This window comes from Mesoplodon mirus, assembly GCF_964341445.2.
Source record: "Mesoplodon mirus genome assembly, chromosome: 19".
Lineage (NCBI taxonomy): Eukaryota > Metazoa > Chordata > Mammalia > Artiodactyla > Ziphiidae > Mesoplodon > Mesoplodon mirus.
The window spans coordinates 58,561,740-58,589,573 of record NC_138995.1 but is presented as its reverse complement, the minus strand read 5'-3'; the positions used below and the strand labels follow the sequence as shown (position 1 = coordinate 58,589,573).

Below are 27,834 nucleotides of genomic sequence, written 5' to 3'. Positions count from 1 at the left end.
GGTGGAGCACGCAGCGGGGAAGGCGAGCGCCTCGATTCCCCGCCCCACTCCTTCCCTGGCAGGGTAGACAGTCCCAGGTTGAAGTCTAGGCCCTCATAGCTGCGAACCGCGCAGCTGTGCACTCCTCAAGCGCACCCAACACGTGCCGACCCCCAGCAAAGCCCAGAGAGCCACTACTTCTTCCTTACCCTCCCCTCAGAGGCTAGAAAGGGCCCAGCGTCTAGAGAACCCAGGAACCTCCACCCTCACTCACTTCCTCCCCAGAGACTTGCAAGGGGAGCTCAACACCAAGTAGAAGGCATTAGGTACTCCGACACCAAAAGCTGACGAGGACCAAAAGACCAGAGAGGGGCAGCATCTTGGTACAGGTTGTCTTCACCCAGAGACGAGAGGGCAGGAAGCAGGATTTGGTCCCCATCCTTACGCCCCCAGAGGATGAAAAACAGCCCCATCTTTCACATCAACCCCACTTAATTCCCAGGGACACCCCCTCCCTCTGATAAGGGCATGGATACGGAACCTGGCCCGTGACTGGGAAAATAACTTTTATTTTGTTTGGGGCAGTGGGCAGGGGTCTGGTCTTAGAACTTCTGGAACTGCTTCTTGGTGCCGGCAGCCTTGGTGACCTTGAGCACGTTGAAGCGCACCGTCTTGCTCAGGGGCCGGCACTCGCCCACTGTGACAATGTCACCAATCTGGACGTCCCTGTGGGGTTGAGCAGCGCCACGTCAGAGGGACTCTGCCCCAAGCAGGCCCTAAAGGCGCCTTTCTCACTGTCTCCAGGCGGAGGCCTGTCACCTTTGGCTCCTCCAAACCCCAACCAAGCTGCTATTTCCAGTGCCATCTGCACTGCACGCCGCCCTGTCGTTATTTATTGAGCGATAACTATGAAAGGCGCCAAGCTCAATGCCATGCAGAGAATGCTCCAACCCTTCCAGGACAGAAGACCTCCAACTAGCACCTCCATTTTGCAGAGAACGGGAGGCTCCCAAAGATGGTAATACAGGGTCCCCTCACTAACCGCCCCCGCCCCCCACAGCTGACTACCTTCACACGGCAGCCAGGGCGTCCTGTTAACGGCCAAGGCACATCCCAAGTCACTCAGAGTCTTGCGCAGCCCACCCCCTCCTCTGTGCCTGGGAGGGCGGCTCACCGTGCTCACCTGAAGCAGGGGGACAGGTGCACAGACATGTTCTTGTGGCGCTTCTCGAAGCGGTTGTACTTCCGGATGTAGTGCAGGTAGTCTCGGCGGATGACGATGGTCCGCTGCATCTTCATTTTGGTCACCACACCTGGGGGGACGGGGCAGACCCCGGGTTAGGCCCCACAGGGAAGGGAGCCGTGGGCAGCCCAGGGCATGCTGGGAATCGGGGGCCGCTGAGCAGGGTTCCCAAGAAGCCCTGCTCCTGGCATCAGCTGTGCCAACTGCTTTCTCAGCAGTGCCCGGGGTGGGCATCTGAAGACCATCGTGAAAATAACAGACATCATCTGCCAGTGCCCCCCACAACCAGGAGTCTGCCAACCCCTAACTCACCCAGGACCCCTGAGTCTCAGGGTCCCCAGCCCCTCCTCCCTCAGACCCGGGAATTTGAACGCAAGCCCCCAGAGGTCCTCACTTACCAGACAGGATTCGCCCTCGGATGGAGACGTTACCAGTAAAAGGGCATTTCTTGTCAATGTAGGTGCCCTCGATGGCCTGAAGGGATAAGGAGGATTAGCGAGCCCTGAATGGTAGTTCCTGAAAAGAACAAGGGGTGTGGCCTCCCTGTAGACACAAAAACTTCGATTCCCAGCAGCCCCTGCAAACAGCCACTCAGATGTGGGTAGGGCAACTCAGTTTGGGCACACGTGCAGGGAAACAGGGATCTCCTCCTTTCTTCTGAGGGTCCCCATACCTCCTTCGGTGTCTTGAAGCCCAGACCAATGTTCTTGTAGTATCGCGGGAGCTTCTCCTTGCCAGTTTCTCCAAGCAGGACCCTCTTCTTATTTTGAAAGATGGTCGGTTGCTTTTGGTACGCACGCTCAGTCTACAGGGATGAGGTGGAAGCTGGTAAGCTTGCAGCAGGCAGCAACCTGGTCTGGAAAGCTTCACAAACCCCCCAGATCTCATCCTCCGCAGTATTTAACTCCCCAAACGCTGCACTCACCCAAATTTACCCCTAACCCAGACTCAACCCTAAACCCGGGGTTACGTCGGTATTTACGGTGTAAAGCACCTTTCACCGCCTGCAGAATTCACCCCTTAAAACCCAGAGATACAGAATCATCCCTCTAATACCCTGGACACCCTTCAGCAAGAATTATTCTCCAAGACACAAAGATACCCACCCAGGAGTCACTCCTTATTAATTACATATGGCTCCAAAATTAAATAGCAAAACGATGGGCTCCCTGGAGTAGCCCTTAGGACTCAGTTCTCACAGGGTTAACCCTACAGCCTAAGGCCTCCAGAAAAACACTCCGTAAGCGTTGGGTTTTAAAAAAGATAACTCCTAAAAAGCTTGAGCCTTAATTACACCCTGAATGCGGAGCTCCTAAGATTTAGGAGGCGCCAATCGATATTAACGCCAAGACGCGCCCTCTGCCCAAATTTCTCTGGGAAATCGAGGACGCCCAGAATTAACCCCCAAACTGGGGCGCGGACTCCCGCTCTCCAGGACACGCCCCTGAAGCCCGGGCCCCGCTAGACCTGCGTCAGCCCCGAGCCCGAACCTGAATGTCCGCCATCTTCCCGGCCGCCTGAAAAAAGGAAAGCCGCGGCGGACTCCGGGTTTCCTTATCGATTGCACAGAAGCTAGAGAGGAAGTGACGAAAGAGGGGCAGGGTAACACGGTTTGAGGCGGAGCCTTGGCGAGACTCTGATTGACGGACTGCCCTACCAAAGCACGCGATTCGGAGACCGCACGGACGCTGCCATGACGTTCACGGCAGAGGGGCGGGAAGCGACAGACACTGTCTCGCGAGACTCTTAGGCCATCATTGCGCGCCAGCGCGCTAGGTCACGTTGGGAAACAGTGGCCAGCCTTGTTATCGCGAGAGTTGTCGGGAGGCGGTCTTGTTTCTGCTGGGAGTGGGACCACGTGGGGTTTGGAGACAGCGTGGCTGTGTCCGCTCAGGGTTTAAATGGGTTGTGGCGGCGGCCATCTTTTTGCAGGACTGGAGACCGGAAAGTCTTAGGAGCATGCATGCTCTGCGGCGCCGCCATCTTTGTGAGGGGCGGGCACTACCCACGAGTTTTGTGCTGTTTAATGAACGTTGTTTTCTTCTATGGGCCATTTCATCCCCAGACAATGGTTTCGTGAAAAATTAAATTAAATTAAATTTAAAAAATAAAAAGGCCTTCTACTGATTGTCTGTAACAGCGCTGTCCAATAGTAGTTTCCGCTGTGATGAAATGTTCTGTATCTGCGCTGTCCAACACAGTAGCCACTGGCACTGGAAGTGGGGTGCGTGCGACTGAGGACCTGAATTTTTAACTTTTTTTTTTTTTAGGTAAGAAGTGGATTTATTTAGAGAGAAACATACTCCACAGACAGAGTGTGGGCCATCCCAGAAGGTGAGAAAGGCCCTAACTTTAATTTTATTGATTTAAATATAAATAGCCACATGGGGCTAGTATCTACTGCGTTGGTCAGTGCACGTCTATAACTGAATACTAATTTACCGTTTTATAAATTCTTGTAAAGCAAAATCTAACAGAACAATTGCCATGTGCCTGGCATTGTGCTAACACTCTAAGGATGGTTCGGTTACTATTCCCATTTTGCAGATGGGGAAACTGAGGCATTAGTTGCCCCAGGTTTTGCAGAAAATGAGAGGCAGAGGTGGGAATTGAACCTGGGCAGTCTGGCTCCAGCGTTCTTAATCTGTAACCTTTTGAAGAAGGAAGATTTGAGTCCTTTTTACAGTCACTTCACACTTAATGAGCACCTGTTTGGTACCCGGCCCCCTTCTGGGCAGTGGTGGCAAGAACCCGGTGTCTCAAACCAACCCTGACAGCTGTCCACACTCTAACTGACTTGCACCTTGTTGGGAGATTTCAGACTTCAGACCTTGGCAAGGATAGGTGTCTAATGCCTCTTTCCTTAGTTAAGTCTTGGTCTAAAATTTCCCAGTGCTCTAACTCCACGGAGTGTGGTTCTCTCTAAATAAATCCACTTCTTACCTATCACAATAAATAAATAAATAAATAAATAATAAAACCCATGGGGAATATACAGAATATTCAGTGATTTCGTGTTAGGACAAGTGTGCAACCATCTGAAAAAAAAATAAAGTTGGATTTCTACCACCTACTGTATGCCAAAGTAAATTTCTGATGTGTAAAGATAAAATTTCGGTGGGTTTGGGGAATTAAACCACAAATGTACTAAAAGAAAACATGAGTTTTGTTTTCTTCACTTATGAGTCTAGTAAAGACTTTTTTTTTTTTTTTTTTGGCCACACAGTGCAGCTTGTGTCATCTTAGTTCCCATGGCAGTGGAAGCGCAGAGTCCTAACCACTGGACAACCAGGGAATTCCCTAGTAAAAACTTTTTTAAGCATTGCATTTAGAACATAAAATCTGTGCTCCCAACAAACTTATACACAGGTCACAAAATATTATTCTTTTGATTTTTTTTTCAATTTTTTTAAAAATTGAAGTATCGTTGATTTACAATGTTGTGTTAGCTTCAGATGTACAGCAAAGTGATTCAGTTATACATATATATGTATATATATTCTTTTTCAGATTCTTTTCTATTATGTTATTACAATATATTGAGTATAGTTGCCTGTGCTATACTGCAGGACCTTGTCATTTACCTATTTTATGTAGTGTGAATATGTTAATTCCAAACTCCCCCTGCCCCCTCGCCTTTCATGCTTTCTTATTTATCCTTTGTTTCCTCTTCCCCACTAAAATGAGGGCAGGAATTTTCGTTGCCTTTGTTCTCCAGGGCTTCTGGTGACTGTCACATAGTAGGTGCTCAGTTTGTCCTTGTTGAATAACTGACCAAATGAATGAATGGAGTATTAGATACACCAAAATGTCCACTTACAGGCAGATGGGTAAATCCTGGCATAGCTTGATCGTGGACCACTCTGCAAGCACGTAATAAACATGAGGTAAGTCAACCAATCCGGAAATGAAAACACTGCCAGACACGTTTCATTTTTTGATCTTTAAATTTGCGATGACTTCTGAATAGGGATTTCATGCACATGGTACAAAATTCTAAAAGTACAAAGTAAATTGTGAAAGATGAATCTTTCCCTCACCGTTCTCCCTGGATACGCGCACCCAGTTTCCCTCTGCAGAAGCAATTGCTGTCACCCTGTTATCATCTGCCAATGTGTCTTCCAAACTATTCTACCCTCTGTTGAATTTGTATGTGGACAAAACAAAGTGCAGAACAAGAGGCACAGCATGACCCATTTATTCAAATGTTTATGGACAATCTATAGGACGACTGCATTTTTTTTACATATATATTTCTTTTTCATATTCTTTTCCATTATGGTTTATCACAGGATATTGAATACAGTTCCCTGTGCTATACAGTAGGTCCTTGTTGTTTAATGCATTTTTAAAAAGCTTATTACATGATATAGTTGTGGCTTATCTTTTTAGGTATTACAGACTACATTGTCCAATAACAGCCATTAGTTACATGTGGTTATTTAAATTGAATAACATTTAAAATTCAATTTTTCACTCATTCTATTCATATTGCAAATGCTCAGTAATCACATGTGGCTAGTGGCTTGCATATTGAACAGTGAAGATTTAGAATATTTTTTATCAACATAAAAAATGCTCTTATAGACAGCGAAGGCTGGTTGCATATATATGTATATATAATATATATGATGTCTTTTAAGTTGTAATAACTTCAGAAATATAAATGCTACAAACTTACAAAAAATCATTTGAAGTTTAATTATTTAAATTTCTTTTACACTTAATAGCTGTGTGAATTTTGAACGATACATTTTTAAAAATTTATTTTATGAAAGTATAGTTGATATACAATGTTGTTAATTTCTGCTGTACAGCAAAGTGATTCAGTTATACATATATATACATTTTCATATTCTTTTCCATTATGGTTTATCACAGGATATTGAATATAGTTTCCTGTGCTACACAGTAGGACCTTGTTTTCCCAACCTATATATAATAGTTGGCATCTGCTAATCCCAAACTCCCAATCTATCCCTCCCCCCAGCCCCGCATAGCAACCACGTTTGTTCTCTATGTCTGTGAGTCTGTTTCTGTTTCATAAGTTCATCTGTGTCATATTTTAGATTCCACATATAGGTGATGAATGATACATTTTTAATGATCATTGTTTCAGTCCCTCTGGGGTAGCATTGAGGGACTTTTCATTTTAGAACCTGCTATGTCTTCCCCCCAGTGACCTTGTAGTAGCTTTACAATTTATTTTTTGAAGAAAAAGTAAGTTCTGGAGTTTTTGAATGACCTAGAAAGGATCTATGATCTTTAGTTAAAAAAAAAAAAAAAAAAAAGCAGGACCCGGAGTTGCTGTCTACAGTGTGTGCTAAACTATGTACAAAAGTTACATATAAAAGTCTGCATAAAAGTTTCTAACTTAGAAAAAAGCCTGGAAGGAAATGCATTGATATTGCCCTGGTGGTTTACATCTCCAGGTGGTGAGATTAGGTATGATTTACTGTCTGGTGTCTTAAATGCTCAATATTTTGCAAATTGCTCAGAGCAGCTGGTGAGATTTTGATAAGGGAAAAGTAAAGAAAAGAAATACTGCTTCACTCTGAAGGGGTGAGGGCAAATCGGAGATGTTTAGGTCCTTAGTTTCTAGACATTTTTGATCACAACCCACAGTAGGAAATGCATTTTGCATTGTGACCAAACACACACACCTCTCTCTCACCCTCCTCTGCCTTCCTCTCTGCCTCTTTTCTAATTTTTAAGTCTTTTAACTCTCTCCTTTCCTTTCTGTAGTACACTGATTTTTTTCCTTTTCTTTTCTATTCAATTTCATTATCATCCCTATTATTTAAATTATTTATTTATTTATTTGGCTCCACCAGGTCTTAGTTGTGACATGCAGGATCTTTCTTTTTTTTAGTTGTGGCATGCGCAATCTTGTTCCCCCTGCATTGGGAGCGTGGAGTCTTAACCGCTGGACCACCAGGGAAGCCCCTCAATTTCATTATTATTTTAAGGCTGCTTACAACCCACCACATCGATTTTTTTGAACCGCAGTGTGAACAGCTTTGGTGCCCGATAATAAACTTCAGCCAACTCTAGTTACCACTTGAGGGCGTATTTCCCTGTCTCTGCCAGATTTCAGACATTTACTAGCATTTCACAACAGAAACCCAAAAGCTAGGAGACCTGGAGACCCTCGCCCTCCCCAGTGAGCACAGAAATGTCTGTTAAAACAAGACGTTATCCCTACACCCCACCCACAGACCAGGGTCTCCAGGGTTGCTATAGCCCAGGAGAAGAGGCTGACCTGGGACTGGCGCGTCACGTTCTGTTGGAGGGTGCTTTGGTTGTGGGCAGTTGGGCAAGATGGAACTGGAGCTTTGCAAACGTTCATTCTGTTAGCCCAGAGGTTCTGATTCCCTGTACTTGTCCCACAGGAATAATTAAGGTTATGCCTGGAGATTTCATTTGCGTTCTGAGGAATGATGAGCATCTTCTCATGTATTTATTGGCATTTGTGTATCTTCTTTGGTGAAACGTGTTTTCAAGTTTTGGCCTAAGTTTTATTTGGTTATCTCTGTTACTGAGTTTTAAAGAGTTTTTCTATATATTTGGCATTCAAGTCCTGCAAGAGATGATATGCAAATAACTTCTCCCAGTCTGACCCGTCTTCATCTTTTTAATGGTGGGCGTCTTTAGAAGTGGCAAGTTTTACATTTTTAAGCCAAATATAAGGGATTGTGGTTTCCAGGGAATTATATTGTGCTGCTTTTACATGCAGTCCTGTTAAACTTAAGACAAACTCTGTGGTTTTCAGTTGCTTCTGTAGGCAGCTCTGCTGGTGAGCGGGAGCCCCAGGAGGGGTAGGGAACCACCCACTTGCAAAATGATTCTTAGAGAAAATTTAAGCCACTGTGGTGTCTTAGACATTTTGGAGATTAAGCAAGAGAGAATGGCACAGTGCACCAAGTTATGATCTGCCCCGTGAACCAACTAGCCAGTACTGCCCACCAGTCCCAAGGGCAGCATGAATCTAGCTTTCTTCCCAGCACAGATCCCTCTGGGTGTCATCCTGGCTGACACCGCTGACTACACACAACCCTCCTCAGGAAGATGGGGATGCGGGCCCACCTGGGTCAAGTATTGAGAGGTGACCAGGGGTGACTGTCCAGGGCTGGGTACCCTAATGTTTACCCTTTCAGTGACTTACGCTGGCAGATCTAACAAGCCTAGTTTTAATCTTACAAAGAACCAAGAGCTTCCAAATCCCACTTTCTCTAATGCCTAATCATTTACAAAATGTTCTCTCGTCCATTTCTTCACATTAAGCGTGGCCTGGTGTGGCAGACTGGGAGAGACCACATGCCCCACAGCGAGGAGCCGATTTTAGAGAATGGTGGCAATTCCATACTTTGCAGCTGAATTAGGGAAGACAACTTTATGCAAACTGGGCAACACCAGGCTCTACAGGTAGTAAATACCAATCCCATAGGCATCTCAAATTCCTTGGCATGTCAATCTCTACAAAGGTCAACTCCTCCACGAAAGGCAGTTTCTAATCCATCATCTGCAGAAAGAGCACAGCCACTTTTATTCTTCAAAGCCTCCCAGCAGCCGAGGGCCTTGCTCCCCTGGGCCTGCCTCTATGGCAGACACACACTGCAAAGACGCCAAATTTCTTTAAAAATAATTTATTAGTTTTGGAGCACAAAATACAGGGAAGACACAAGGGCAATGCCTGTGACACCTTGGGCCATACTTCCCTTCCATGAAGGCCTTTTAGAACCCTAACTCGTGCTGCCCACGCACTCTCTCACATCCTAACAGCTGCAGAGTATAGTACCTGACCATGCGGGAAGCTTAGACTCCCTGTAAGCGACGTGAATGACCCTTCCAATTAGGTCTTCCAGCTCACTTTTGCCAGTACGGGAACAGCACTGGTTGTTCGAGAACTGTTCATGTCCTAAAACTCTCACGAATGAATACGTCACAGGCAAATTCTGCCTGCACAGCCCTTACGACTGTCTATGCTTTTAAAAAGGCCTTTCTCAAACAGCAGTGGCTAAGGCGCCTTCGCTATACCCAGTCTTCTAAGCCCCAGGCTGCCTGTGGCACCTGGATGGCACCCCTGGGGGTCCCCCACATCCTAGGGTGGCGATGGAGGAAGGGCAGGCCAGGCCAAGCATGAAGAAGAAACAGTCAATTTTATTGGGCTCAGACTAAGAATCCATGGGTCTTGAGGACCTCTGTGAATCGGTCGATTTTTTTCTCTATGTTCTTTTCGGCCTGCTTCCGTAGCCTCTGTGGGGTCAAGGTGACAGGTGGTGGTTAGTGGCTGCTCCCTAGGACTGCCCTTATCCCAGGGGGCCACCCACACCGGGCCTTAGGCAGAGCCTTCCAAGGGCATAACAAAGACCCAAGTCAAGAGTAATCAGCTCCCAGACCCTGCCCCAGAAAATGTGGTGCCCCTCCAGCCACAGCCCCGCCCTCACCATGAGCTGCTTCTTTTTCCGGTAGTGGATCTTGGCCTTCTCCTTTCTCTTCTCCTCCAGTGTAGCCGTTACTGCCTGGTACTTCCAGCCAACCTCATGAGCCAGGCGCCCTAGGTAGGCAAACTGGGGGGAAGAGGGAGAAACGAAGCTGTAAGAAAACGAGGCCAGGGTGACGAGGGGAAGGGCGCTGACATCCTGTCCTAGAGGATCCCAGGCCAGCCATACAACTTTTCAGCAAGCCTACACTCAAAGAGACACAGCTACCCCTGGCACGCTCTCTGCTCCTCCTGGCATCAGCTGAGCCATTGGCATTATCGGCACTGCCCACAGTGGCATCCGCAGACCATCGTGAGAAAAAGCCATCATCTGCCAGTCTTAGGGCCCTAGGTGCACCCCCCAGGAAGCCTGGGACCCCAAAACTCACCTTCCGTGTAGGCTTCAGACGCACAACCTTGAGGGCGGCAGGAACCACCATCCGCTTTTTCTGTTAGAGAAGGAGAGGGACTTAAGAGACCTGGAGTGAGGGACAGACAGGGAAGAAGGCTGGCTGGGGCAGGCGTCTCAGCCAGTGCTGTTTTCACGAGGATCAAACAATGTAGGTAACTTCAGAACATCACGGACGCCAGACACGAGGATGCTGCTGAGGGAGGTGGGTCGTGCTCACCTTGTCGTAGGGTGGCGGGATCCCATCAAACACCTTGAGGCGGTCCAGAGCGGCCTGGCCTCGCTTGGTCTTGTGGGGCAGCATGCCTGTGGGCAGAGGACAACAGGCCTGCTGAGTGGGGCGTGCGAGGACCCCACTGTCCCACCTGGCCGGGCCGGCAGGCAGGCGGCCTCAGATGGTAGTGCATGTGGAGTCATCTCATGGCTGGGAAACTCGAACACGAGTGGGAAAAGTCTTCATCACCGGCCACCCGCGCCATCAGCCCCTGCGGTCCTCAGGCCCAGCTCACCTCGCACTGTCCGCCAGAAGATGCGGCTGGGGGCTCGGAAGTGGTAGGGGCCACGGGAGGGGTTGGTGTTCATCCGCTTGCGGAGGAATGCCAGGTACTTCACTGGGAAGAGGGGAGAGTGTGTGAGGCCTCAAGAGTCCGCAGGCAGATGGTAACTCCTTCCAAGGCAGCACACAACCTTACTTCCGGGGGCGTGTTCGGGAACTCAGACTAGGACCTCCCCCCCCCACGCCGTGGGACTGCTTACGAGCCCGTGAAGCGTGAGCCCCACAGAGGTCCACCCTCTCCAGCCCTCCTCCCAGGCCCTCACTCACACTTGTTTCTATAGAAATTGCCAGAAATGTTGATGCCCTCACAGCGCACAACCACCACCTTTCGACCTAGAGGGAATGGAAAATGAGACAATCAAGGTCAAAGGTTAGGAAACAGGCCCAATTACTGCTAAGGACCCAGAAAGGAGGCTCCTTCCTTCCAGTCTCAAACTGGCCACAATGCACAAGGCAGGAACGGAGTCTCCTGCCCCGTGTCACAGAGCAGCAATCGGCGGAGCTGGACTCATGCTTAAGTTCAATTTGTTAGTCTGACAGAGCCCAGAGCCCCCAGCCTAGGAGGGGAGGAAGCTGGCAGGTCTCAGAGCGGTGCATGGGGTTGATCTCATGGTCGTTAGACTCAAACGAAAGATGGTGATTTTTGCTCATCACTGACCTTGAGGCTCATGTCTGGGGGAGCTATGGGCAGGGGGCAGACTTACCCAGAAGCACCTGCTTAGCCACGATGGCCGCCAGGCGGCCCAGGAGATGGCCTCGGCCATCGAGAACCAGGACCTGTTGGAGATAGGTTGAGAGGGCTCAGAGGACCCACAGCTTTGACTCCCCACCTCAATCATTCCTCCCTACTTGTTCATTTCACCTACCTCCCAGGGTGCCTGCTAATCAAGTAGGAGACCCAGGAACTAGGAACTAAGCCTCACTTTACAGAGAAGGCCAAGAGAGCAAATGACTGACTCAGGATTTCAGTGAGTGGGATAAGATACCAAAGGACTCCCCTCACATCTCAGCCGCTTGAAGGGCAAGAATCTTTATGCCCAGATTATGCTTGACAGTCAGCGAATGAGCTACAATCTGAATCCAGACTGGCAATACTGATCCTCCAGGCAGAAGAACCTGCGATCTGCATACAAGCCGTAGAATCTCGATAGAATCTGATTCTGTCCTGGTCTCAAAGACACTTTTCTAGTGTGAAGGTTCAGAGCGGATGAAGCCAGGAAGGGTAGTCAAAAGCCCTGGCTGGCTCTGGTATTGACTAGATTTGCCTCCTCCCGAACTGCTCAAACGCCAATTCTCAACTTCTTGTCAAGAGTAAAAGTCCCAACTCTTTACCAAGGGCTTCCTATACATGTTATGATTGTTGGAAGCCAGTGTAAAAGGCTACAGAGTCTAAAACCAGACTTCCTGACAATGTGACTTTGGTCAAAACCCCCCAAATCTCCAATATCTGCCTCAGGAACACTATGATAAATGAACTGAATTACACAAAATACAAGGCAAACTATACCAGGCGCCGTAAATACAGGGACACAGTTCGGAGAACTCTACCACTTGCCTGGTCCCAAACGTGGTTTTCCTTCCGGAACCACAGACCCATCACAGGTACACCCCTTCCAGAGCCATCCCCTCCTTCATTATCTAATAGGTTACACAAGAAGCCTGGGCAAAGTCAGAGTTAAGTTTCTGCTGCCGTCCTTGAGGGCCTCCAGGTCGTTAAGGACAAAGGATATCCCAGTGCTGTGAACATTTCATTACAATCCTGTTTCCAGCACCAGCAGACCTTTGAAGAGTTCCTCGACCCCCAAGAGAAAGGAAAAGAGCAACTCGTGCCGGCATGCCCTGTAGGCAGGAGCTCTCTCGACCCACTGCAAAGATTTCGCGCTAAAATACCCACAGCTGCAGGAGAACCCTGATGCGCACTCCCACGAGGCCGAAACCACCCGCGCCTTGGGCAGGGCGGAAGTACCCTCCATTTTGGCCAATCCTCGGCTTCTCTTCGTCCCCTGGCCGCACAGCTGCCTTCCGCGTGCTTCCCCACCGCTGCGGACACACGGGCCCAATTCGGCCAAGACCCGGCCAAGATCAAGGTAAATCAGGCCTAGTTTTAAAATAACTTTTCTTGTGCTGGAAGCCCCGATCACTGCCCCCTGGGGGAAAAATGATGCCGCATTCTAGCCAGCCCAGAGCGTAAAAACCGCTTTATATTCCCGTTTTGGGTTCCTCTTACCCCGAAAGCTTTCTGTTTTGCTGTTATCGATCTTAAGTTCCACAGTACACTTACGAGAAGAAAGAGGTCCAACCCCGGTCCGGTCTCGACCCCACCCGGCCCCACACCGCCCCGGCCCGCGCAGAGCCTGTACCTGCCCCTCCGCCATCTTCGGCAGCTGCCTGGGAAAGAAGGAACTTCACCCGCAGGGTTTCTTATCCCTTGAAACAGGGGCGGAGGAAGTGACGCAACACGGCCGCTTTCCATCTTTTCACTGACCAAGAGTGCCGTGCGCGTGCGCAGAAAGGCCCACTGGAAGGCGGGTCGTCTTTCGACTGTCCAATCAGTATCGTTTCTATCGAACCTAGGCGGCCATGGCTGTGCCGGGCGAGATCACGTGGGGTAGGAGGGGACTCTTCGGGGGCGGGGCTGCTCAGGCTCTGTTGCCGTATTTAGGAGGGGCTGGTAATCCTCGCGCGAGTTGTCCGCTGTGTTTGCGGTGGGGCGGGGGCGAGAAGGGTGGAGGAAAAGCGCTCTTACCCACTAAAGCGATAATACGTGTAGGCCCACAGTGGGCAACGAGGCTTGCCCTTTAGCGCTCAGTCTAGGCTTAGAGATCTGGATTCCGGTGCCTGTCCGGCTTCCTTGTGATCAGGCTAAATCCCTGGCCGTGTATGGGCCTGTGTCCTCACCTGTCAAAAAGGTGGAGATAGTCTTCCCCATGAGATCTAACGTATGAAGGAATGACTTCTACTTGCCTGAGAGCTCCCCAAAGGAGCTTCTCACTTTCTGGACTTTATGGACAAAGCCTTTGCTTTGGCGGTGCCTCTTGACTGGGATGCCCTCCCCTCCACCCCCACCTTCTAAAATCTGGCTTGAGTCCTTCTCTCTAGAGAGCTTCCCTGTTATCTCAGGCTGGCTCAGGTACATCCTCGGGGCTCCCACAGTGCCTATGCTACCTCCATTAGAGCGTGTGTCATCCTGTACTGGGGCTCTCTGGGGCCCCTGTCTTCTCCCCCATGGACCAGGAACCCTGAGAGGGTGGGGCTGGTTCTCATTCACGTCTGGGTCCCAGCCCTGCCCTGCACTGGCCCTGGGGCCCAGGAGGCCTCAGAAAATAGGTATTGAATGAAACACTGCATTAACTGAAAAACCAAGACCCAAACCCAAACTGCCCCATCCACTCACCCTGTCCCATCCACAGACAGGCCTGGCCAGAGCTGGTAGAAAAGGATGATTTATATACAATTTCCTGGGGACAAGGGCTTTGTACAGAGGGGGGAGGGTGAGGCCGGGGCCGCTGCTGGGTGCTGGCGTTGCCTCCATCCTGGGGAGACAGTGACAGGAGCAATGTGGCCAAGGAAAGGACCAGTTTCTAGCTGACTTCCTCCAAGTTCCGACTCTGTGTCCTCGGGCAGGTGACTCCTCTCTCTGCGCCTCAGTGTCCTCCTCTGTAAAATGGGATGATAGATGACTCAGTGGGCTGTTTGAGGCTCCGTGGACAGAGGAGAGGAAAGCACCAAGCTCAGGGCTTGGCACAGTCTCAATGCCAAAAACAACTCCATTCACCCTGAATGCTCACTATGTGTTTGGGCATCACTGGCCAAGAGAACTAACTCTCTGCAACCATGAGAGATCTGCGCTCTCCAGGACAGCTGTGATACCAGCCACGTGTGAATACTGGGGATTCTAAATGTGGCCAGCAAAACTGAGACACTGAGTTTTTCATTTTACCTAATTTAAACTTAAACTAATAGTGTGGTTATTGGGAGAGTGGGAAAACAGTGTGTGAACAGGGACAAGGGTAGGAGGAAAACTTCTCAATTGAAAATTGTATCTCGGGGACTTCCCTGGTGGTCCAGTGATTAAGACTTCGCCTTCCAATGCAGGGCGTGCGGGTTCAATCCCTGGTCCTCGGTCCCTGGTCGGGGAGCTAAGATCCCACATGCCTTGCGGCCAAAAAACCAAAACATAAAACAGAAGCAATATTGTAACAAATTCAATAAAGACTTAAAAAAAAAAAAAAGATAGAAAATGTGTTTTTAAAAAAAAAAGTTGTATCTCAGACTTCCCAGGCGGTCCAGTGGTTAAGACTCTGCGCTTCCACTGCAGGGGGCACAGGTTCAATCCCTGGTCAGGGAAGCTCCCGCGTGCAGCGAGGCGTGGCCAAAAAAAAAAAAAAAAATGTATCTCAAAAAAACCCCCAAAATCTCAAAAAAAATTGTAATAAAAAGTACTGCCCCGGGACTTCCCCGCTGGCGCAGTGGTTAGGAGTCCACCTGCCAATGCAGGGGACAAGGGTTCGAGCCCTGGTCTGGGAAGATCCCATACGCCGCAGAGCTACTAAGCTCATGCACTACAAATACTGAGCCTGTGCTCTAGAGCCTGTGCTCTGCAATGAGAAGCCCGCGCACCACAACAAGGAGTAGCCCCCGCGCACCACAACTAGAGAAAGCCCGTGCATAGCAACGAAGACCAAATGCAGCCAAAAAAAAAAAAAAATACTCCCCAAAACAAATGCTGACATGAAAGATCATTTAATTTAGAAATTTTTCCGTGAACCAGTTATTGGAAAACTTCTGTAGGTTTCAAAGAACTTGAGTATACGAATCTACTTATGCAACTGTAAATTTCATGGAATCTAAATACTGATCAAATGTTTCTGATGAAAATTTCACATATGCATTGAGATGTGCTGTGAGTCTAGCATACACGCCACATTCTGAAGACCTGGTATGAAAAAAAGAATGTAAAAATATCTCATTGATAATTTTTTAAAGTATTGATTACATGTTGAGACATTTTGGATACACAGGATGAAATAAAATATATTCTTTTTTTTTGACCATGCCACTGGGCTTACGGGATATTAGTTCCCCAACCAAGAATCAAACCCGTGCCCCCTGCAATGGAAGCAGAGTTCTAACCACTGGGCCACCAGGGGATTCCCTAAAATACATTCTTTGTACTAACCTGCTTATTTTTACTTTAAAAAAAGATTCAGCTACTAGAAAATTTACAATCACAGGTGTGGCTTATATTCTATTTCCTTGGACAGCATTGCTCAAAGGGTTTTTTGTGGTCCCTTCCCTTAACCTCTCAACAACTCTATGGTAGAAGGATTATTATTAGAGTCTTTTGTACAGATAAGGAAACTGAGGCAAAAGAGTGAAAGGCACAGAAGCCGGAATCAGAAGGCCCAGAGTCAAATCTTGGCTCTGTCACTCACGAGCTGTGTGACTTTTGGCGAATGATTTACCTCTCTGGGCCTTGGTTTCGCCTCTGTGAAATGGGGATAATAATGGCACCAGCTTCTCAATTAAGTGAGTTAATTTGTAGAAAGCTCCAGCACAAGACCTGAGACACTGAGGCACTCTACGTGTGAGCCACTGATGCCAGATGTCTTTTGTTCGATCCCTCTGAGCACGTGGGGAAGCTGGGTCCTCCACTCCCTCCTCCCTTGGGGCACCACCCACCTTCTGCCCCCAGACTGGTTCCCAGGTTTGCCTCTGGGGCTTCCCCTTCCTGCTGCCTTAGGTGAGAAGTCCCAGCTCCCTTACCTTGCCTTTGAGGCCTAGATGTTGCTGTGCCATTTTCAACCCCCCACCCACCCACCCCAGGCCGGGCGAAGTTGCTAGAACACCCTGACCTTTTTCACACCAGGAGGGCTTTGCAGAGGCGGTCCCCTTTGCCTGCTCCAGGAGGCCGCTCTCTCCTGGCTTGCAGACTCCTGTATCCAAATACCTCCCCGGAGGTTGGGGTGGGCGGTGTCCTCATGCCTGCAGGTCCCCACTGAGCTCACTGTCTTTCCCGAATCTCCCTCCTCCCCCCAGGTTCCCCACTGGGCCAGACCCAGCGTCCTCTGCTTGCGCCACCTCCCCTTCCCCCTTCCTCCCACCCCCCGACCAAGCCTGTCAGTCTCCAGCCCCATCCCTCCCGATGATCCCTGACCCCTGACTCTGCCCGTCCCCTCCTCTCCGTCCCCGTGGTCCGGCCCTGGCTCAGGCCTTGTCCTCTCTCCCTAAACCCTCGCCCAGCAGCCTCCTCTTTGGCCTCCAGTCTGCTGTCTGTTCCAGTCTGTCCCAGTCTGTCCCCCTCCATGGCCCCAGAAGGGTCTTCTTGCATCTGGACTGACCCACCCCTTCCCTACTCAAGGACCCCCCACCGCCCCCGCCACACATGCCACCCACGCCAACACCAAGTCCAGGGTCCTCAGCTTGATGAGGAGTCAGTGCTCCAGGCGGGGCACCAATGGCCCCCAAAGGATCAGCTGACTCCGGCCACGCCCTCTGCCCACCCCACTGGCTCACCCGCTCCCCAGGGTAAGGCATCCTCTGTCTCTTCCTTCGCCAGTGCAGGCACCAGGCAGCGGCCAGCAGCAGGAGGGCCACGGGCAGCAGCAGCAAGAGAAGCAGAAGAGGGGCCTGCGGGGCCGGCAGGGATGTGGCCCCCAAGGCCCCGGGACTCCTTGGGGGCAGCAGGGTGGAGGAGTCTGCCAGGAGAGAGGAGGCTGGGTGACTGAGAAGAAGGGCCAGGCCAGCGAAGGAAAAGCAGGCCTGCCTGGTCCTGCTGTGTGACCTCAGGTGGGCTGCTCACTTCTCTGGGCCTCAGTCGCCTCATGCATAAAATGGGGATAATTATTGTATCGACTTCATAAGGTTGTCACAAAGATTAAATGCATGAATATACCAAAAGTGCTTAGGACAGTGTCTAGCACATAGTAAGGTTGAATTTTATTTATTGTTTAAAGCCATTAATAACTTTTTATTTCAAATATATCATTTTACTTTTTTTTTCTTTTTGCCCACACGGCATGTGGGATCTTAGTTCCCCGACCAGGGATCGAACCCAGGCCCCTGCCAGTGGAAGTGTGGAAGTCCTAACCAGTGGACCTCCAGGGAATTCCCTACATTTTATTTTATAAAGGGACAAATGTGTGTCTAGTGCTTATGTATCGATTTGCTTATTTGTCTTCTTCCCCCAATAGTCTATGAGCTACACGAGGGTGACAGGAGCCTTACTGCCAGAACCTACTACTTAGTGCTTACTAAATAATAGTTTAATTTACATAAAGTAAGTATCTGAGTGGATGAATGGACAGATAATAGAACAATGAAAGATACAACGTGTGAAGCTATGATGTCTCACAAGCCCCACTTGATCTGGCCCCCTTTGTTCCTTCTGTACCCTTACCCCCCACCTTCTCCCCTTTGCTTACTTGGCCTCAGCCACTGGGGCCTCCTCATGATTCCTTAAACAGGTAGGCAGGGCCTTTGCACTGGCTGTTCCCTTTTTCATAACTTTCAGTGACTTTCCAGCTAACCACCTCAGCCCATGATTCCATCACCCTGTTTTAATTTGCCTGCATGGGGCTCGTTGCACTCACTTTCCTGATTAATTATATGTTTACATGTTTATTGTCTGTCTCCTTGATTAGCAGGTCAGCCTCCCATGGACATGGACTTGATCTTGTTCTGTGCTGTGTCTCCAATGCCAGGCGCCAGGGAGATGGTTAATAAAGGTTGGTTGAATGAATGATTAGTGATACATGTAAATACAAATGACAACGTTAAGTATAAATGACTAGGACTTCTCGGGTGGCACAGTGGTTAAGAATCCGCCTGCCAATGCAGGGGACATGGCTTCAATCCCTGGTCCGGGAAGATCCCACATGCTGCGGAGCAACTAAGCCCATGCACCACAACTACTGAGCCCGCTCACCACAGCTACTGAAGCCCACGCACCTAGAGCCTGTGCTCTGCAACAGGAGAAGCCACCGCAATGAGAAGCCCGCGCATCGCAACAAAGAGTAGCCCCCGCTTGCCACAACTAGAGAAAGCCCGCGCGCAGCAATGAAGACCCAACACAGCCATAAATAAAAAAAAAAAAAAAAAAAAAAAAGACTAAATGATTGGAAATGCAAGAAGAAACTGAGAAGAATATAATTAGAGTGGGAGGTTTTCTTATGTCCCCCCACCCCCACCCCCTGCACGGCTTGCGGGATCTGACCAGGGATGGAACCTGTGCCCCCTGCAGTGGAAGCATGGAGTCCTAACCACTGGACCGCCAGGCAAGTCCCTAGAGCGGGAGGTTTTTAACCATCCCTCTCAGAACTTGACAAATTTTGTAGACAAATATAACAAAGACAGAAAGTCTCTGAATAATACCAAGATAAGGTTGATAGAATATATACACACTGATTCAACCCTGATCGTACCAAAAAAAAAAAAAACCAAAATCTATTATTTTCCTAAGACCTTGTTCAGTTCCAAAACTGATTATATACTTGGCTGTAAAGGAAACCTTAATAAACTGAACAAGTTAAGTTTTCACAGGGCGTGGTCTCTCGTCATATTCCAATAAAGTTATTTCACTTTGAAACTTACTTTTTTTTTGGCCGCACCACGTGGCTTGCAGGATCTTAGTTCCCTGACCAGGGACTGAACCTGTGCCCTTGGCGGCGAAAGCTCAGAGTCCTAACCACTGGACCACTAGGGAATTCCCCACTTTGAAACTTCAGGGCTGGCCCATCCAATATGGCGGCCACTTGCCTCATGTGGCGATTAAATGCGTGACCTGTGGCCAGTCTGAACTGAGATGTGCTGTCCGTCTAAAATACACACCAATTCTTAAAGACTTAGTAGGGAAAAAAGGATGTGAAATACCTCATTAAGTAATTTTTAAAAATATTGATTATGTGTTGAAAGGATATTATTTTGGGTTAAAATATATTGGGTTAAATAAAAAATATTGAGTTAGTAAAATTTCTGGTTTAGGAACTTCCCTGGCGGTCCAGTGGTTAGGACTCTGAGCTCTCACTGCTGAGGGCCCTGCTTCGATCCCTGATCAGGGAACTAAAATTCTACAAGTTGCGGGGCATGCCCCCCCACAAAATTTGTGATTTAAATATTATTTTAAAAATTATAGGGCCTCCCTGGTGGCGCAGTGGTTGAGAGTCCGCCTGCCGATGCAGGGGATACGGGTTCGTGCCCCGGTCTGGGAGGATCCCATATGCCGCGGAGCGGCTGGGCCTGTGAGCCATGGCCGCTGGGCCTGCGCATCCGGAGCCTGTGCTCCGCAGCGGGAGAGGCCACAACAGTGAGAGGCCCGCATACCGCAAAAAAAAAATAAAATAAAAAAATAAAAAAAAATAAAATTATGAGAATTAAATTCAAGGGACTTCCCTGGTGGTCCAGTGGTTAAGGCTCCACTAAATAAATAAATAAATTCAATAACATCACAGAATTCCCAGGTGGTCCAGTGGTTAGGACTACGTGCTTCCACTGCAGGTGGCACGGGTTTGATCCCTGGTTGGGGAACAAAGATCCCGCAAGCCATGCAGCACAGCCAAAAAAAAAAAAAATAATAATAGTAATAATAAATTCAATATCATTATAGAGAACAGATTACTGGCTGACAAGGGTTAGGATGGGGGTTTTAGGACGAGATTTAGTTGCACAAACTCACATGTGGTTACACAAAGCTACATGTGTGATAAAATTACATAGACACACATACATACACACACACACTCTCTCTTTTAGGGGTTGAATGCGTCCCTCAAAATTCATACGATGAAATCCTAACCCACGGTACCTCGGAATGTGCCCTTATTTGGAGACCAGGTCTGCAAAGAGGGGATCAAGTTAAAATGAGGTTGTTAATGGTGGGCCCTCATACAATATGACGGGTATCCTTATAAGAAGGGGAAATCTAGACACAGAGATATGCATAGGGGGAGAGTGCCACGTGAACATGAAAATGGCCATCTATAAGCCAAGGACAGAGACCTGAAACAGATCCTTCCCTCACAGCCCTCAGAAGAAGCTGGTCCTGCTGACACCTCAATTTCCCAACTGTAAGAAGATAAACTTCTGCTGCTTCAATCACCTGGTTGGTGGTACTTTGTTACAGCAGCTGTAACAAACTAATACACATACACATGCATGCATGCATATATAACTGGTAAACTCTGAATAAACTCTGTGGATTGCACCCATGTCAATTTCTTGGTTTTGACATTGTGCTATAATTAATGTTACCAAGCAGAAGGTACCACTGGGGAGCCTGTGTGAAGGGTGTGCAGGACCTCCCTGTACAGTTTCTATGCCCCTTTCCTTTGAATCTGTAATTATCCCAACATAAAAAAGTTTAAAAAATAAATCCACCAATAATATGCTAAAAAATAACAAACATTAAGAATCCTGGGTTTCCCTGGTGGCGCAGTGGTTGAGAGTCCGCCTGCCGATGCAGGGGACGTGGGTTCATGCCCTGGTCCGGGAGGATCCCACATGCCGTGGAGCGGCTGGGCCCGTGAGCCATGGCCGCTGAGCCTGCGCGTCCGGAGCCTGTGCTCCGCAACGGGAGAGGCCACAACAGTGAGAGGCCCACGTACCGCAAAAAAAAAAAAAAAAAAAAAAAGAATCCTGAAAAATAAGTGAATTAACCTTTTTTCTTTTTAACTTTTTTAAACATGGCTACAAGAAAATTTACACTTAAACGTGTGACTCTCATTCTATTTCTATGGCATAGAGCTACCTCAGAGAAACAGGCAGGATTGGTTAATCCCTTCTCAGAGATGGGTAAACTGAGGCCCAGAGGGGGATGACAGGCCCAAAGTCACACAGCCCATAGGAACATGGTGGGGTCTGGGGAGCCCTGAGTGGAAGGGGTGAGGGCCTAGTGAAGGTGGGAGAGGAGGGGGTGGGGCGGTGGGCTATGGGGCGCTGGGCACCTTTACCTGGCTGACACTGCAGCTCCAGGCACCTGGAGAAATTCCGGCGGGTGATCCAGGGCTTCAAGGCCACCAGCTGCTGGGAAGTGTCCTGCAGGAGGTGGGAGATGTTGGCCTGGACGAAGCGAAGACAGCTGGGGAGGGGCTGGGGGCAGGGGAGGGAGACGTCACTACGGCATCACCCCCAGTGTCACCTCAGGTCAAGGGCAAGCCCTGGGTCTCACAGAGAGTTTAGAGCCTTGCTCCCCCAGGTTGCTAGGGGGAAGCCTCCTTAGCAATGTCTAGCAATGCGGTCCAGTCAGACCTGGATCAGGAGGGAGTTTAAATCCCCTCCTTCTCCAGGTTTCTAGGGGTGAGAACCCCTTAGCAACATCCTTCAACAGGGCCTGAGAAACAAACTTAGAATTGGTGCATTGGGCTCAGACCCCTGGCCATCCTCCAGTACTTAGAGAATTGTCACTTCCCAGCACTGAGGGCCCCCAGCAGGACTGGGCTTCCAGCTCCACCTCCCTCAGGCTGCTCAGGTCAAAGGAAATCTCCAGTAAGGCCTAGCAGACCTTTGCTTCCAATCCCTAGGAAAGCATCACGCTCCCCTCACTTGTTCCCCAAGTTCCGGGCTGACCTGGAAGGCACATGAGGTGACGAAGTGTATCTCGGTGTTGACAGCCTCCAGTAGTTTCCCCAGCTGGGACCCAGCCACAGTCTTGAGCCGTCCCATCCAGCGCTGGGCCAGGACCAGACGCCAGAAAGCCCCACAGAGCTCGTCCTGGGGAGAGACCACCCAGGCTCTGGGTCCCGTGGGCGGAGGGGGCAGGGGGCTTAGCCTGGTGGGGCTAGGGACCGGGACTCCAGGGTCCCAGGGGAGGAGGGGGCCGGGTCAGCACACTAGCCTGGCTCCCTGAGGGGTGGTGAATCTTGAATCTCTCCTTCCCACCTCCATCCCGGGCCCCTCCCATCTGTGACTCACGTCCTGCAGGTTGGAGGCAACAGTGACTGGGTAGTCTTGAAGCAGGTAGTCAGACTGCGGGAGAAAACAGGGTCAGGGGCTGCAGACAGGAGGAAAGAGAGCTATGGGGACCTGGGGGCGGGGGGACAGCGGCCCAGACAGAGGGGGGTGGGACCCAGGGTGGGGAGATGGGGACCCAGAGAGAGGGGTACAGAGACCTGGGGGGGTGGGGACCCAAAGAGAGGGGGACAGGGACCCAGAGAGATGGGGGCGGGGACCCAGGGTGGGGAGATGGGGACCCAGAGAGAGGGGTACAGAGACCTGGGGGGACGGGGACCCAAAGAGAGGGGGACAGGGACCCAGAAAGATGGGGGCGGGGACCCAGGGTGGGGAGATGGGGACCCAGAGAGAGGGGTACAGAGACCTGGGGGGGCGGGGACCCAGAGAGAAGGGGGCGGGGACCTAGGGTGGGGAGATGGGGACCCAGAGAGAGGGGGACAGGGACCCGGAGAGAAGGAAGCAGGGACTTGGGGGAGGGGAGCCGGGGACCCAAAGTGGGGAGACAGGGAGCCCCTAGACAGGGGGAACTCAGACCCAGAGGCAGAACCTGCGCCTCAGATTTGGAGCAGGGACGCTCACCAGCTTGCTGATGGTGCTGGTGAAGGTGGAGGAGATGGGGCTGTGGGGGAAGGAGCAGTCCGGGGCCCCGCGGAGGCCGGGGCTGAGCAACAGCAGCAGCAGCAGCAGGGAGGTCTGCGGACGGCGCGGGGTGAGGGCTCCACTGGCTCCGCCCCGCCCCCTCCCTAGTCGAGGCTGCCCCCTCCAGCCCCCTTTTCTCTCTTCCCTCTTTCTCCTTTCCAGCTCTTCCACTTCTCAGCTCCTCCTCCTCTTGGCTCCTGGGTGCCCACCTCTGACCATCTTTCCTGTGTCTCTTTCTGCCTCTGGTCGGGTGCTGACCAGTTTTCACCCTCCTCTGCCCCGTCTGTTTCGCCCCCCACCTCCCCACCTCGACCCATCTCTCTCCACTTCTGCTCACTTCTGCCCAGGATTTTCTCATCTCTGTCCATCCCTCTGCCCCTCCACGCTCACCTCTCCTGTTTCTCCCTAGATCTGGGTCCCGTCTTTCCCATTTGTACTCACCTCGCTGTTTCTTCCCCCGACCCTTCCCCATCTCTCCCCACCCCCGTCCATCTCCCCGCAGCTCTGTCCATCTCCTCCCAGCTCTGTCCCTCTTCCCCACCCCTGTCCACCCCAACTCTGTCCATCTCCCCTCTCAGCTCTGCCCATCTTGACACCGCTCTTCCTTTCCCCCACCTTAACCCCCAGGGATACTCACAGTTGGGCTCCAGGCTGGCGCCAGCACTATCATTTCGGCCCGGGGCCCCTCATGCCTGTGGCCGGATCTTGGAAGGGACAGAAGAGCGAGTCTCGGACCCCCGCACCCCAGCCCCTTCCTTGCCCGCCCCGCCCGCCCCTCCCCCTCCCCGCCCCTCCCTCGGTCCTTTGATGTGGCTAAGTTTCCGCCTCCTACTCTCAAGAGCTTCCTGCGTGAAGCAAGGTTGTGGTGAAAACTCCTCATCTCCCCTTCTAAGAACCCCGACGTCCGGTGTCCGCAACCCTCCCCAGGCCAGGGACCCAGGAACCCGACCCCCACCCCTCTCCGCTCAGCCCCAAGAGGGGGATCCCGGCCCCGCCCTTCGGGGACCAGGAACCCCTTTCTCCTCACGCACCAGGCTTGCCCCAGCTGGGTGTGGAAGGGGCCACGCTGGGTGACAGCCAGAGATCGAAAGTGAAAGGAAATATTGGGGGGAGATAGTGAGCTGGGCGGGGGGGATCGGGCTGGTGCAAGGGGCGCCACCTGGTGGTGACAGTGGCAGCTCACGCCGCAAAGGGCGCCTCAGTGGGACTCCCGCTCAAGCGGGCTGAGGTTGGGTTGTTCCCTGGGTGGGGGTGGGGGGTACACAGTGAATGGGGAGCTGCGGTTCCAACATGGATCTAACTCTAGCTAGAGCTGATCACACAGGGCCAGGAGGAGGTCACCCTGAGCCCTTCATCTTTTCCTTGAAACCTCAGCCTCAGCCCCCAACCCCGTCACCTTCCACATCGAGGTAAGTGACAGCTCCATCCTTCCAGGTGTTCAGGCCCAAAGGCATGGAGAGGACTTGTGACTCTGTTTGCCTCTCACTGTCCGCTGACAGTCCAGTCCGTCAGCAAAGTTGTTGGCTGACCATCAAAATGTATCCAGAATCTGACCACCTCTCATCACCCCCACTGCCACCACCATCACCCACCTGAATATCACTGTTCCCTACTCACCTCATCAGCTTCCCTGCCTCAGCCCTCACCTGCCACAGCCTGTTCTCCAGATGCAGCCTGTGAAGACCTAAGTCCCGTCACCGCCCACCCCCGTACCTGCCACAAAAGTCCAAGTCCTCACTGTGGCCTAGACAGACCTGCAGGATCTGGCCCTGTCCCCTGTCTCCTCTCTCCTCCCTCCTCGCTCAAATCCAGCCAAGCTGGCCTAAGGCAGGCACGCTCCTGGCCCAGGGCCTTTGCACTGGCTGTTCTCTCAGCCTGGAATGCCCTTCCCCCAGATACCCACATGGCTCAACCTAATCCCATTCAGGTCTTTGCTCAACTACACAAGGCAAAGCCTTCCCCAACCACCCTTTTTCAAGTTGCACCCCCCTCCCAGCACCCCCACTCATTCCTGCTTTGCTTTCTCCCTCGTCACTCATGACCTTCTGACACACCGTTGCCGTTTACTTTTCTTCTTTATTGTCAGTTGTCCCTATGAGGACGTCAGCTCTGGGAGGACCACGGTGAGTGTCCGCTTACCCTGCTGGATCTCCAGCACCCAGAACTGTGCGTGGCTCATGGCAAGTGCTCGATCAACATTTGTTAAATGAATGAACAAGTGGGTCCTAGCCCCTTCAGCATTGTTGTGGTATATTGGAGAATGCATCTGGTCTCCTGCTGTTTCCTGGGAGACAAGCTCTAAGTCCTAGGAACTTCCAGGTAAGTGATAGGCTTGTCTTTGTTATTCATGCATGGGGGGCGCTCCCTGACCACACCTGAGTTTACACTAATGAGGGACTCAGGATGGGGGCTGGTCAGGACCAGAAAAACCAGTCATGTGATGAGAGGGTTGGGGCTTGGAGGCACAGGAAGAAGTCTAACTTACCGACCTCTCACCTCCAACCTCGAGGGAAGGCGAGGGAGGCTAGAAATTGAGTTCAATTTCTGTCTCCAACTTCACACGGCTTCTTCCTCTTCTGGCTTCTCCTCTTTTGTCTCTTATAAGGGAACTTGTATTTAGATGTAGGGTCTACTTGGATAACCCAGGATATCTCGAGATCCTTGACTTAATTACATCTGCAAAGACTTTTTCCAAATAAGGTCACATGCGTAGGTTCCGGGGTTAGGACATTATCTTTTGGGGACCACCACTGAAACCACTAGTTCCCTCAAAGCTGTTTCTCACCTCTGGAAACAGCATGTGCAAAGGCCACGCTGGCTGTTTCCTCTGCCAGGGATGCTCTCCCCCCAGCACTTTTCTAACCTAATTAGATCCTCATTGTCCTTCAAGACCCAATGCAATCACTAATCACCAGGGAAATGCAAATCAGAACCACAGTGAGGTGTCACCTCACACACCTGTTAGGTTGGCTATTATCAAAAAGACAGAGATAAGTGTTGGAGAGGGTGAGGAGGAATGTAAACTGGTAGAGCCACTGTGGAAAAAGGTGAAGATCCCTAACAAAATAACAAATAAAGGGAATTCCCTGGTGGTCCGGTGGTTAGGGCTCCACGCTTTCACTGCCTTCACTGCCGAGGGCGTGGGTTCAATCCCTGGTCTGGGAACTAAGAACCCACAAGCTACACAGTGCGGCCAAAAACAAAAGAACAACAAAAAAAGTGTCCATTGGCTAATGGATAAAGAAGATGTGTGTATATACACACAATGGAATATTATTCGGCCACAAAAAGAAGGAAAACCTGCCATTAACCTGGAGGACATTATGCTAAGTGAAATTAGTCAAAGACTAATATATGTGACTCTATGGTGTCACATATGGGGAATCTAAAAAAGTCAAATTAATAGACCCAGAGAGTAAAATGGTGGCTGCCAGCAGCTGGGAGGTCAGGGAAACAGAGTTGTTGGTCAGAAAAGACAAACTTTTAGTTATGAGTAAGTTCTGAGGATCTAATGCACGGCATGGTGACTGCATTTAACAAGACTGTATGGTATACTTGGAAGTGGCTGAGTGGATTTTTTTTTTTTTTAAGTTATTTATTTATTTATTTATTTTTGGCTGTGTTGGGTCTTCGTTGCTGCATGCAGGCTTTCTCTAGGTGTGGCGAGTGAGCTACTCTTTGTTGCGGTGTGTGGGCTTCTCACTGCTGTGGCTTCTCTTGTTGTGGAACACGGGCTCTAGGCACGCGGGCTTAGTAGTTGTGGCACGTGGGCTCGGTAGTTGTGACGCACGGGCTTAGTTGCTCCGTGGCATGTGGGATCTTCCCAGACCAGGGCTGGAACCCATGTCTCCTACATTGGTAGGCGGAGTGTTAACCACTGCGCCACCAGGGAAGTCCCGTGAGAGTGGATCTCCACTGTTCTCACCACAAATAAAAAAGGTAAGTATGTGAGGTGACGGATGTGTTAATTAACTTGATTGTGGTAATCATTTCACAGTGCATATGTATGTTAAATTATCATGTTGCACACCTTAACAAATAACATTGTAGAACTGAAATATATACAATTTTAAACTGTCAATTATACCCCAATAAGGCTGTGGAAAAAAAAAATCAGTGAAGTGGCACCTGCCTTGGGAAGATTCCTGCCATCTCTCTTGCCTTCACCTCATACACAGACACGCACAAACACACAAGTTGGGAAAGGTGTCTTCTTCAGGCCCCCAGAGTGCCCTGAGCTTCTACCACTGCTACAGTACTGTACCTGTCACCTTAGGTTACATCAGTGTCTTTCAGCCAGAGCTGAGCCTACCTCTCCTCTGTTCCCTTAGTGCCCTTGGGACAAATTCCCAACCCCTGCTGACACCTTAATTTTAGCTCAGTGAGACCCATTGCAGACTTCTGACCTCCGGAGTTGTAAGATAATATGTTTGCATTGTTTTATTTAAGCCACTAACTTTGTGACCATTGTCACAGCACTGACAAGAAATGAATATACCTCTCATCCACTGCATGAGCTCACAAGGCTAAGTTGTCTTGTTCATGGCCATCCCCAGCACCCACTACAGTGCCCCACTCAC

The 27,834-nt window shown here is 50.3% G+C and overlaps 3 protein-coding genes across 5 annotated transcripts; all 3 read right to left on the bottom strand.

Moving 5' to 3' along the window:
• Nucleotides 1-532: 532 nt before the first annotated feature.
• Nucleotides 533-2,817, bottom strand: RPS11 (ribosomal protein S11). The gene is made up of 5 exons (XM_082607137.1): nt 2,713-2,817; nt 1,896-2,027; nt 1,621-1,696; nt 1,163-1,292; nt 533-705 (listed from the first exon to the last, which is right to left on the bottom strand). Exons 1-5 carry the CDS (start codon nt 2,725-2,727, stop codon nt 582-584), a joined length of 477 nt encoding a protein of 158 aa, XP_082463263.1. The 5' UTR covers nt 2,728-2,817; the 3' UTR covers nt 533-581.
• Nucleotides 2,818-9,362: 6,545 nt separating this feature from the next.
• Nucleotides 9,363-13,112, bottom strand: RPL13A (ribosomal protein L13a). Its single transcript, XM_082607616.1, has 8 exons — nt 13,030-13,112; nt 11,374-11,446; nt 10,937-11,002; nt 10,623-10,724; nt 10,334-10,419; nt 10,094-10,153; nt 9,670-9,792; nt 9,363-9,478 (listed from the first exon to the last, which is right to left on the bottom strand). Exons 1-8 carry the CDS (start codon nt 13,042-13,044, stop codon nt 9,392-9,394), a joined length of 612 nt encoding a protein of 203 aa, XP_082463742.1. The 5' UTR covers nt 13,045-13,112; the 3' UTR covers nt 9,363-9,391.
• Nucleotides 13,113-14,096: 984 nt separating this feature from the next.
• On the bottom strand, nt 14,097-24,395 carry FLT3LG (fms related receptor tyrosine kinase 3 ligand). 3 transcript variants are annotated; one of them, XM_082607613.1, is made up of 8 exons: nt 24,286-24,392; nt 23,892-23,958; nt 23,195-23,308; nt 22,577-22,630; nt 22,232-22,375; nt 21,616-21,754; nt 17,186-17,367; nt 14,097-14,326 (listed from the first exon to the last, which is right to left on the bottom strand). In XM_082607613.1, the coding sequence occupies exons 2-8, from the start codon at nt 23,922-23,924 to the stop codon at nt 14,114-14,116; spliced, it is 879 nt and encodes a 292-aa protein (XP_082463739.1). In that variant the 5' UTR covers nt 23,925-23,958; nt 24,286-24,392; the 3' UTR covers nt 14,097-14,113. The 3 variants fall into 3 exon arrangements, with proteins under 3 accessions (XP_082463739.1, XP_082463740.1, XP_082463741.1); XM_082607614.1 differs by having other exon boundaries at nt 21,616-21,700; XM_082607615.1 differs by lacking the exon at nt 14,097-14,326 and adding an exon at nt 15,556-15,605 and having other exon boundaries at nt 24,286-24,395.
• Nucleotides 24,396-27,834: the final 3,439 nt, after the last annotated feature.

Excerpts from the sequence above, each read along its gene's own strand:
- RPS11 (XM_082607137.1), bottom strand. Across the intron at positions 1,697-1,895 it reads GCTTCAAGACACCGAAGGAG|GCCATCGAGGGCACCTACAT; the intron begins GTATGGGGACCC and ends TTATCCCTTCAG. Across the intron at positions 1,293-1,620 it reads CCGAGGGCGAATCCTGTCTG|GTGTGGTGACCAAAATGAAG; the intron begins GTAAGTGAGGAC and ends CCGTCCCCCCAG.
- RPL13A (XM_082607616.1), bottom strand. Across the intron at positions 11,003-11,373 it reads GGCTAAGCAGGTGCTTCTGG|GTCGAAAGGTGGTGGTTGTG; the intron begins GTAAGTCTGCCC and ends CATTCCCTCTAG. Across the intron at positions 9,479-9,669 it reads GGAAAAAGAAGCAGCTCATG|AGGCTACGGAAGCAGGCCGA; the intron begins GTGAGGGCGGGG and ends TTGACCCCACAG.
- FLT3LG (XM_082607613.1), bottom strand. The coding sequence starts at position 23,924 with ATGATAGTGCTGGCGCCAGCCTGGAGCCCAACT. Across the intron at positions 22,376-22,576 it reads TTGCCTCCAACCTGCAGGAC|GACGAGCTCTGTGGGGCTTT; the intron begins GTGAGTCACAGA and ends GTCTCTCCCCAG. Across the intron at positions 17,368-21,615 it reads GGAGCTGCAGTGTCAGCCAG|ACTCCTCCACCCTGCTGCCC; the intron begins GTAAAGGTGCCC and ends CTCTCCTGGCAG.